Source organism: Strix uralensis, chromosome 20, assembly GCF_047716275.1.
Source record: "Strix uralensis isolate ZFMK-TIS-50842 chromosome 20, bStrUra1, whole genome shotgun sequence".
NCBI classification, from domain to species: domain Eukaryota; kingdom Metazoa; phylum Chordata; class Aves; order Strigiformes; family Strigidae; genus Strix; species Strix uralensis.
Genome location: NC_133991.1, coordinates 7,160,650 through 7,171,584, shown reverse-complemented (window position 1 = coordinate 7,171,584; position 10,935 = coordinate 7,160,650). Strand labels below are relative to the sequence as shown.

The window sequence follows — 10,935 nt, the reverse complement described above, 5'->3', positions numbered from 1 at the left end:
TGAGCAGACCCCATCTCCCTCCTCTTCCTCACCCTGATCCCTCTGCTATCCCCCAGTGTCATTTGCAAAGACCCGCCAGCAGCACCCAAAGGTGCTGGGGATGCACAGGGGCTCAGCCCGGGGTCTCTCCTCCCCCCTCGGCACTGCCAGGCTGCCGCTTCTTGGGGGCATCTTCAGCTTCTGTCACTGCTCAAGGTCAATCCCATTAATTGCTGTGAATTATTTTGGCATTAATGGAGATGTCTTATGCACTTCCACTGTAAATGAGGCTGCCAGGAGGAACGTGCTGGCCAATATTTCCTGGTGAAGGGAGATGGGGAAACACACAGCAGCAGAGCGGGGAGGGCGAAGGCAGCCGGGGTGCTCACGGGGCTGGTGAAGGCAGGAAAACCCACCCTGGAGAGGGTCCCCGGGTGTGCGGTGTGGAGGGGACCTGGCAGCCCACAAGTGACAGGGCAAGGCGGTGCTCGGTCCCCCATCCCCAGGGGGGCACAGGGGGTCCCCAGCCACCCGCGGCCACGCATGGGGGCTGCAGCCAGGCCCAGCCTGTGTGCACAGTGCTGCAGGGTGACGAGGTGACAAGGCTGATCTGCCCTGGGTGGCCCTCGCAGAGGGGCTGGGGGGGGGCAGGGGACACTCCAGCCACAGTGGGAGTGGGGAAGGGGCCAGAAACACCCCCCCCCATCACCTCTCCATCCTAGGGGTGACAAGGGGTGCGCTCCCCAGTGCTCCGCACCTCTTTGCTCCCCCCCCAAGTCCCATTTTTTCTTCTCCCCTTGCATCGCAGGGGGGGCGGTGCCTGGCACGCAGGGGGGGGGCAGGGCCGGCCGTGCAGCCCCCCCCCCCCCGCCGCACCCGGGGTTCTGGGGCGAGGGGATCGGCTGGGAACCCGCTTGGGGGAGGTCGGGAAGCGGGGGGTGGGTGCTGCATCGCATCGCACCGCACCGGCGGGGAGCGGGGCTGAGCTCGGCCCGAGAGGAGGGGGAGGGGACGGGAGGGGGGGAAAGAGGAGGAGGAGGAGGAGGAGGAGGAGGAAGGCGCCTCCCCCCGCCGCCCTCCCCTCCTGGCACCCACCGGAGCCCGATGCGGCTCGGGCCAGGCGAGCGGCCCCGGGAGCGCTCAGCGGCGGGGCCCCCCCGGCGGCGGGCACGGCCCCGGCTGCAGACGGGGGGGGCCCGGAGGGGAGCAAGGGGCAGAACCCCCCAAACTCGCCGCTTTCCCCGAGGCTCCTGCACCCCCTCTTTAATTATACTTGCGAGCAGGAGGGGGTGCACCCCCCCTCTTTAATCCGAGGGGGGGGACAAAGGAGGGGGGGACCCCCCTCCTTTCCATGCTCATGGCCGGGTTTCCCCGCTTCCAGCCCCCGCAGGGGGGCAGCGGGTGAGCCCCGACCCCCCCGCGGCTGCGGGGCGGCCGCTCCCCGGCCCCGCTCCCCCCAAACTTTGCCTTCGGATGCGGGGACTCCGCCGCCGAGCTGCTCCTGATTAATTGCATCTGCCTGGGATTAATTATTCACCTGCTTTGGGTTGTGTTTTTTTGTTACGGTTATTTTCTTTTTTCCTGGGGGAGCGCTTTAATTCAGCTTGCTTTTTTTTTTTTTTTAAGAACAGCGCTTGGAAGTCTTATTTTTATTCTTATGCATGGGGGGGCTGGCGACCTGCTAGCCCTGCAGCATCATCCTTCATCAGCACATTTTTTTTCTTTTTCTTTTTTTTTTTTTTTTTCCTCGGGAGGGGGTTACACGTGCTCTTCTCCCTTTCCCCCCGCCCCCCCTCAGGGGCTCCTGAGGAGGAAGAGGAAGAGGAGGGGGACCCGCCCCCGCCGGCTGGGCGCTCTCCCGGTCGCCTGCAGGCACCGGGGGTGTGGGGGGCTGTTTGCGGCAGGTTTGGGGTGCTGGGTGGGGGGCCGGAGATGGGGTGCTCTGCTCGCTGAGCTGGGGGGGGGGGGGGCAAAGCCAAGCCCCCCTCTAACCTGAGCCGTGTCCCCCCCCCTCCCCAAATTCCGCCGTTGGCTGCTGCTCTCGGTTCGCACGTGGTTGGATTTAGGGGATTTCTGCGGGTTTTTTGGTGCTTGGTTTGGATTTTATTTTTTTTTTTTTTTTGCCACGGGGGTGGCTCCGGGCCCACCCGGTCCCCCGGCTTTCTGGGTGCCCCCCACCTTGCAATGGCCTCTCCGGAGAAGGTGCCCCCCGGGCCGGCCGCCCTGCTCTGCTGCCTCTGCTCCCTGCTGCTCCCCGGTAAGTGCTGCTGCGTCTGCAGTAGGGGGGGCGGGGGGTTGCACCCATCTCCCCCCATGTCTCCCCTCCAGCCCCATCTGTCTCCCCCGGCGCAGCCCCTGCCCCTCTGTGCCTGTCTGGGACCCCCCCTCCCACAGCCGCCACCTCCCCTGGTCCTCTGTCGTCGTGTCGTGTGTGTGTCGTGTCGTGTCCCCCCCCGCGAAATGGGTAAAGATTAGAGTTTATTCCCGGCTTAATAAAATGACAGCTTATGCTTGCTAGCGCTTGCAGCGGGTTGTTTCCCCGGGCAGGGAGCGGGGTGGCGGGGGGGACACAGGGTGAGGGGGCTTCGGTCCCCCCCCCACCCCCATCCTCTTGTCTTCTTAATGCAGAGCTGCTTTAGCGGGAGAATCGGGGGGGGGGGTTATCCGCGATTATCCAATCCCTTATCCCCCAGACCCGCACCCAGGCACTTTCCCAGCCTGTGCTGGGTCACAGGGCGAGCATTGCTGAGGGGGCATCATTTTGGGGTGTGGGGTTGGGGGTGCAGCCTCTACCATCCCTCTGTTTTTTTTTCTGGTCCCCCCCATGGGGTTTGGGGCTGGCCTGGGCAGAGGGGCCCCCGCTGCCGGGGCTCACTTGCCCCGAGTTACCATGGCCGAGCTGTGATGACGCCCCGGCCTGCCCCGAGGACAGCCCTGGGGGTGCCGGGGGCTTTTTTTGGTGAGCGAGGCCAAAGAGGGGTCCCTCACCCTGGGGGACAGGGGGCTGTTTCCTCCGGATGGCTTTTCCGGCTGGTTTCCAGGTAAATCCCAGCCCCACAGATGCTCCAGCTGAAGCGGCTCTCCCCAGCATCTGGCTTGACCAAGCGGAAAGTGGGGGCCTGCTTTCAGTTTGGGGGGAGCCACTCGGGCCCCTCCTGTCAGCCCAGCATGTCCCAGGGGCTGGGGGCTGCGCTGCCCAGCTCGGCTGACCCCCCCGGAGCCGGAGGGGATCCCTGGACCATGCCCGGCTCCATTTCGCACCAGCAGCCTGTGGCTGAGGCACTTCTGGGGCTCGGGCTTGGGCATCCGCAGCCCCCTGAGGCTCTTTGAGGGGCTCGGGGAGCTGCTCACCCCCAGGGGTGACATGAGGAGGCGGGAGGACGCTGGCTGCATTGCAGGGAGCTGGCAGGGGGTTTCCATCCTTAAAAAAAAACTCTGACCCCAACAGTGAGCAGAGATGCCGCAGGCTGGCGAGCACCACAGCTTTACAAAGCATCCTTTGGGGTGGCAGGTGCTGCCCCCCTGTACCCCGAGACTGGGTGTTCCCTGGGCAGAGCTCCCATCCTCGGTCGGGGGGTTTGCTGGCAGCAGGGAAGCGCGATCTCCTTCCACTGGTGAGACTCCGGGATCTGGGCCGGGTGCGCTGCCGAAGGCGACGGGAAACATCCATCCCTGTGCGGGTGATCCATCGGGAATCGCCGCCGGTGCGGGGGCTGGATGCGGCTCCCCGCTCCCCATCGCCTCCTGGGCGTTTCCAAGCCCCCCTGTTGCTGCTGGGACACCAACAGCCCGGTGGATCAGGCCTCAGGTTTACACCGGGGCAGAATCTGGCCCCTGGAATGGGGGACGTGGGATGGAGGGGTGGTCCCCGTGGTGGTGACCGGTGTGAAGTGGATGAGGGGGGCCTGTGCCAGATGCGGGGCTGGGGCTCGCTGCGCTGCCGTGGGGGGATGCCTGAGCTGGCGGAGAGAGAAGCCGCTGCCAGGAGTTTTTAGGCTCTTTCCAGGATGCACAGCTGCCCTCGCTGCCGCTTCAGCCTTTCCTGGACAAATAAAGGTCCTGGAGGGAGCCAGAAAAAGAGGCTGAGAGCTCCTAGTTCTCCCAGCCTTTCTCAGAAATCGCTCAGGCTGGTGGCGGGGGTCAGCCAGCGGAGAAGCAGCACCCTGCTCTCCTGCCCAGGGTTTTTGATTCTCTTTTCCTTTGTTTTTTATTTAAGAGCAGCCCTCAGCACCAGCCTCTCGTCTCTGCACTCCCCTGCCAGCCCTGGGAGCTGCTTGGCTGCTGGCCCCGGATCAGCTGCTTCCAGAAAGGGGTTTTGTGGCACCTCCGGGATGGGATGGCCCCCGGGTGGGTGGCCCTGGGGCTTGCGAGAGGGGCCCCGGGGTGCTGGTGGTTTGTGCTCAGCGCGGTTGTGCTGCGAAGCTGTGAGGGACCTGTTGGGATGCGGCACGGGGGAGGATTTACACACCGGTTTACGAAATAACTTGGGCTGTCTGTGGGGTTGAACCTGGACTTCGGTGTCTTTTCTCTGCTGCCTGCTGAGCCTTGTCCCTGCAGCGTGCCTCAGTTTCCCCTTTCTCCGAGGCAGCACTCACCCAGAGGCAGTGGTCTAGGGGTGCTGGGGTTATCCGGCATCTGTCCCGGCATGCGAGGCAGGCTCGGGGTCCTGTGCTGGATCCTACAGCCGCAGCACCTCCATCCTGCTGCCCATGGGGACAGGGCCGTGCCACTCCCCCTCTATCTCCCACCATTCGTTCCTACCATGGGCAAGTCCCAGGCCTGGGGCTGGGGGTGAAGGATGATGCTGTGGCCCATGGCTCCATCCCTGTTGGGGGGCTCCAGCCAGCACACCCCAACCCCGGCAGGGGGGATGCAGACCACCCCCCATCCCCGTTTCAGCTCAGAGTGTCTCCTGGCTGGGGGTTTCCAGACCAGCAGGTGGAGATGTGCAGTAACTCGCAGCCAAATAGGGAACGTGCACCCCGCATTTGCTCATTTAACGCCCGAACAGGGAGCGCACACCTGGCGTTTGCTCATTTAACAGCCCCCACCCTGGCCGTGCCAATGGGCTCAGGGCGGCCGAGCACCCTCAGCTGCAGCTGGAAGCCCAGAAGAGGCAATAGGATCCTTCCTTGACCTGGCAGGTGGGTGAGAGGACAGGATCTGGCCTCTGAGCTGGATTAAACCTGGCACAAGTTTTACCTTTGGTGCCGCAGAAAAGGGGATCATGCAAGGGTCCACTCCATCTCCCCCCAACCCCAATATCTTAAATCCCAGCAGGATGCTTGTGCTAGGATGTGGGGGTGTGAAATTGGACACCCCACTGGGAAATTGCATTTTCTTCTACCCCTTTTGACCTCTTCGTGATGTTGAGGAAAGAGAAGAGGTTGGGGCATGCCACTGGTGGCATGATGGAAGTCCTCTGAGCAATGATTTTGGTGAGCATCAGTTGTGGGGTTTGGCCCCGGGGGTTTTGAGATGCCCGAGGTGCCTTGCTTCTCTCGGCCAGAACCATCCTTCCGTGTGTTCACAGTGCTGCACCCTGGGCTCAGCCCTCCTGCATTGCTGGGGGAAACCGAGGCAGGGCACTGGGTGGCAAAAACACCCTGGCTGGGGATTGCTCAGCTGGTTTTAGAAACCTGGCTATTTCGGGATTTTTGTAAGTGCTACTATTTAATTCACCCCACCGTGACCAGCTGCTGAGGTCCCTCCTTGCCCAGCCTCTCTGCATCCTAAAAAGGGGAGGAAAGGATAAACTAATGCAGCCAGGTCCCTGCAGAACATCCCTGATCTTGCACCAGCACGTCCCAGCTCCATCTCCTCCCATAGCTCTAACAGGGAGGTGGAGCAGGACGTGGCCTCATCCCGGGAGGTGCAGGGGGATGATGGGTGAGGGAGGGGTGCTTACATGGCATAATCTGATTTTTTTTTTTCGGCTCTTGCAATTGCCTGGCCAGAAGAGCCCACGATGGGCGTGTGGGGGCATCAGCAAGCTGCCGGCGCGTTCCCCTCCTGCGCGGCGCCCGTCACTGCCGCTGTGTGAGCATCCCATCCATCTGGAAAAGGTCACTCTCGCTAATCTAATCAGAGTCTTTTATTATTAAATACACGGCTCTGCTAACGAGCAGCCCCCTGGGGAGGGAGGCAGCTGCTCCTGGGGTGGGGTGGGGCCGGGGACCCCACTGGTGCCTTTGGGAGTGGGGTCCCACCCAGGGAGTTTGTGGCTCTCCTGGGCACTGGTCCCTTCATTTTTCTTAAGCTGTTGCATGACCCGTTGCCGCTCCCAGCTGGGTACATGTCCCTTGCTGCTGGCTGGGGGCTGAGCCCCTCGCATGCTGCTCTGGCCTCCCAGGAGGATACCACAATCAAGGCAATTCACAATCTTCTGATGAGGCCACTGTCTCCTGCCGGTGAGCATTTTCCCATCACTTGGACAATATTTGCCATCCTTGATTTTTCAATAGCTCTTCTAAAAGCCCGAACGGGTGCTGCTGGGGTGGCTTTGCCCCCCCTTACAGGTGCTGTCACCTCCCGCCTCCTGCAAGAGTCAGCGGGGCAGGTTTGGCCCTGATTAAACAGGCTTGGCCTGGCTGGGCTCTTCCCCAGGACTGGCAAAAGTTGAGAGTTAATTCATTTTTAATTTATTGTTCTTTAAGGAAAAGCTATGTTTTCCCTCTTGAAGATAAATAAGATTGAAAACGCGCTACCCGCCCCTGCCAGCTCGGTGTGGCTGCTGGGTGCACTCCTCCTGGGTACCAGCTAAATTCAAAAAGGAAGGGGATGTGTCAGAGCTGTGTGGGTTTGGTGCTGGGGCTGCTTTGCTGGGTGGCAAAGTGCTGAGCTGGTGAAGTCCCCAGACCCACGTGTGCCCCCAGCCCTGCTCCTGGGGCGGATGGGGGACCCCAGCCCTGGTTCTGGGGTCTGGGATTGGGTTTATCTCTGGTTCCTCGTGTTCCTTGGGTGCCTCTGGAATTGAATCCCGCTCTGGCTCTGAACACAGTCTGACACACATCACCGGGGGGGAAATTAATCGGCATCTTATCAGTCTGAAACGTGTCCCTTGGCACAGCCCAGGCTGGCGGTTGCAGCGGGGTGGCGGGGGGCACAGCCAGGTGGGCATGTTTGGTGTCAGATTTGGAGGGTGCTGGGAGGATGTTCCTGCTCCTGGCCATGGTGGGAGGGGACAGGGGGTTCTGAGCAGGACATGACTTTGGGGGAGTCGTTGCATCGCCTCTGCCCCCACACCGTGATGCTGGGGGCTTCTCCCTCAGGAGCTGCTGTCCTGTCCCTGCTTCCTCAGGGGTTCGGGGCTCTCCCCTGCTGCCTGTCCTCTCACTTCTGGTCCCCAAGGGAGTTATTTGGGGAAACCATCCATGCCCACCTGCTGCTGGGGGGCTGTTCCCAGCTCCTGACATGGAGGAGACCCAGTATGGGGGAGGCCCCAGCCCAGGAACCCCCACAGCATGTGCTGGGGGCCAGGGGCTGCCAGCTTTATCCCAAGGCTGCTCTCCACTCCCCCACTACCTTTGGAGCCTCTGGGCATCCCTATGGACATTCATGGTCAGGCACTTCCTCATCCCTTTCCCCCACGCCCCTGTTTAATTAATTTCTTCATTTTTCTTCCTCCTCCGTAAAGGTCCTCTCCTCCTGTCCCCTGGCCTGTCCCTTGCCGTGATTTGTGGAAATTGCTCTAAAGTAGCTGCCGCGTAAAAGCCTTGGCTGCTCTAGGAATTTATGGCAGGCTGCGCCTCTGCACAGCACATCCCATTTAGGCCGTGTTTATTTATTCCTTTAGGTTCCTTGCTATTTTTTTTTCCCCCTACTTTTTAATAATTTCCTGGGGGAAATGCAGAGCTCAGCACCACAGTCTGGTGTGGTGCTGGGATGGTTCCCTTTCGCTTAGTGCTGCCAGCCCCGAAATACAGGCTGTGTGCTGGCCTGGAGCTGAATCTCACCAGCATTTCTTATTTTATTGCTTCTGCTGATGAAGCTGGGCTGGACTTTTTGGAGAGGGAGAAGTCTCAAGGACCTAAAGGAAAGGAGAATCCAGCAGTGCCCACCAGGCATAAGCACAACCCTGCACTAGGCACTAGAGAATCCACTCTTGAGCCAGTGCTGCTGCTCACAGGAAGACTTGATTTGCCTTTCCTGACCAGCACCCACTCAGTTCCTATCTAGATCTGGGAAGCCTGGACCAGTTTAACCTCCTGGGCCCTTGGTACCACGGGCCTTCCCAGCCCTGTCACCCCGTCACCGCTGCAGCTGTGGGCAGAGCTGGGGGCCAGGAGCTCCCTGCGCCTCCCTCTTCCTTGTGTCCGCAGCCGGGGTGTCTCACCGCCACACGCCGAGGGAAGGTAATTTTACATTTGTAACAATTACTCACTTAATTGAGTTCCAATTAGCTGGGATTGGAGGTGGAGGCTCTCAGCGCGTCAGCGGGAAGGGAGAGCTTGTTGTCTTTTATGTTGTTGAAAACAATTTTCGAGGCTCCGACTGCTGGGAAACATTTTGGAGGTTTCCACGAGGGGCCCACCTGTATTTTCTAATTTCAGTTTGTGTTTTATGACTGGCTGTTTTTTTCCCTGGAAGTGTGGAGTGGAATGGGGCTCGTGTTAGGGCTGACTGAGTTTTGAGTGGAGGCTGAGGCGTGGAGGCCTTTGTTTCCCTTTTTTGTTGTTTTTTACGGTGTTTGGAGGTGCTGACCTGACTTGGGTGGGAGTATAATATGTTGGAAATCTGAAAGGGCTGGGTGGGGAGATGGCCTGCAAGCCTGGCCCTTCCCTGGGAGCTGGGACTGCCTCTAGCTGGAGCATCCAGCTGTTGGGTCATCCAGCTGTGGGAGCTGCAGGTGTGGGACATCTCTGGGAGCTCCAGATGTGGGACATACCCAGCGTTTGGGGCCATTGTTGCCTGTGTTTCCCTTTTGTGCTTGGCTCTGATAGCTGTGGGTGCAAAACCTGGACCACCAGGTGCTGGGGTGCTGAAGCCTCGGCTGGGGACCTGCAGGCTGCTTGGGGGAGCGCGGTGGCTTTAGGTTGGCTTAAATGAAACAGGGGTTGGGACATTCATGCTGGTGGCCTGGTGGGGAACAACCAGGCTGGACATCCTCCTCAGGGGCTGTGGGGTTTTGCTATGGTCCCCCGGCTCTCTGCCTTGGGTGGACTCGTGACCCCATCACCTTATCTGGACACTGGCCCATGTGGGGAAATGGGGGCAGCGGTGTGTCCTGCCCTTGTCTCCCTGGTTCAGCCCAGCTGTGGGGTGGGATGCGGGGGCATGGGAGCAGTAGCAGTTTCGGCGTGGCTGGTGGTCCCAGCAGTCCTGTGGGAGGGATGCTGTTGTGTGACAAGGAGAAGCATCCCCTGCGTTTGCAGAGAGCTGGAGGCAATAGCTGTGCCCCAGGCTGCTGCACCTTACAGGGTCCTGGAGCCTTGGACCACTGATGGAATCCCATGGGCCTTTTCATCCTGTGGCCAGGCTGGTGGCCAAATCCCAGTGACCACTAAAACTCCTCCAAAGGAGTCCCAAGCTGGGCTTGAAGCCAGCGTGAAGCCCTCTGTGAGGGACAGTAACACAGCTCCCTGCCGCGGCCCCCCCATCACTCCCTGTGTATTTAGTGTGGGTTTCACCATTGTGTCAGCTCAAGTCATCACTTCAGGGATGACTTTCCCAGCTTTTTCCATGGTGGGATGGGGGCTGGGGGGCCAGGCAGGCCCACCACGGGCTGTGGCCATGGTGTGTGGTGGTGGCCTAGCAGGAGGTGGGGTGGCCAGGGCTGGTGTCCCATGTCACTGGTATTTCAGCATCTCCCTGGAGCTGAGTTTGGTGCCCACTGATGCACCAAGCCCCCCGCACCCCCCATTAACACCACGAGAGATTTTTAACCCTCCTGGCGTGACCTCAAACCTCCCCTCTGTTGTCTGCTTCTCCAGAGCTTTTTCCTATATGCTCTTCCCCTGCTAAGTGGGGATATACATGCTGAGAACCCCCCACCACGTCCCATGGGATAAGCCGGGATAAAGGTCCCCCCCCGGAGTGTGGCTAAAGTGATCCCTATGGCAGACAGCTGGGGCTAAGCTGGAGCTCAGCGCTCAGTGCTGGATAAGGGGAAGAGGAGGAGGCTCTTCAGCCTCGGGATGGTGGGTGGGAGCAGGGATGGGGCTGGTGAGGCTGCAGCAGGAGCAGGATGGAGGGGCCAAGCCACAATCCCCCCATGCCCTGTTTGCTGGGGGTTTGGGGCAAGAAGGGAGGGTGAAGGAGCCAGCATCCCCCACCAGCTGTAGCTACGTCCAGTCTGTCCGTCAGCCTCTTTTCCCATATGTCCATCTGTCTGACCCCAGCATCCCCAAGCAGGGGGGACAGAGCAGGAGGGTGGCCAGTGTTGACTGAAACCCCATGGTGGGGCCCCCTCAAGGCAGGGACATGAAGGGGCTTTTGGTGCTGCAGATCCCCAGAGGCATCAAGACCCCTTGGCCGGTGGGGGGTTGTCTTGATTTTAAGGCACGGCTGGAGGATGCTGCCACTGTCCCCACGTGCCCTTATGGACGGGGGGAGCGGCTTGGCCCATCTGGCCACATGGCTGCAGCTGGTGCGGAGCACATCTGGCTGGACAGATGTGGGGGCTCGGTGAGGGGGTCACCAGCAATTGTGCGTTTCCATCTCCCTCTCTTCCCCCCTCTCGCCGCCGTGGGTCAGTCACCCAGCTCCCTGTGGGCTGCCTTGGGATGGGAACAAGGTGACACACAGGAGACCCGTCCCATCCCACTGTGGGGCTGGGGTGGTTCCTCAGCCCGGGGGGGGCCAGGCAGCCCCCAGGCCAGTCGGAGTCTGGCCAGGCACAGAGATCTGCTGTTTTGCTTGCAGTGCTGAGCTGCGAGGGTGGAAGGACCATACGGTCCCCTCTGCGCCGGCCTAATAAACCCAGGAATGCAGGTCAGGCTCTGCAAATCCCGTTAA

At 60.8% G+C, this 10,935-nt stretch overlaps 1 protein-coding gene across 1 annotated transcript in view; it reads left to right on the top strand.

The window, feature by feature from the left end:
* Positions 1-1,191: 1,191 nt before the first annotated feature.
* TMEM132E (transmembrane protein 132E) overlaps positions 1,192-10,935 on the top strand; it is a 28,856-nt gene continuing 19,112 nt past the window's right edge. The window contains exon 1 of the mRNA XM_074890318.1: positions 1,192-2,236. Within this exon, the coding sequence (XP_074746419.1) occupies positions 2,164-2,236 (73 nt within the window). The 5' untranslated portion in view covers positions 1,192-2,163. The remainder of the gene's footprint in view (positions 2,237-10,935) is intronic.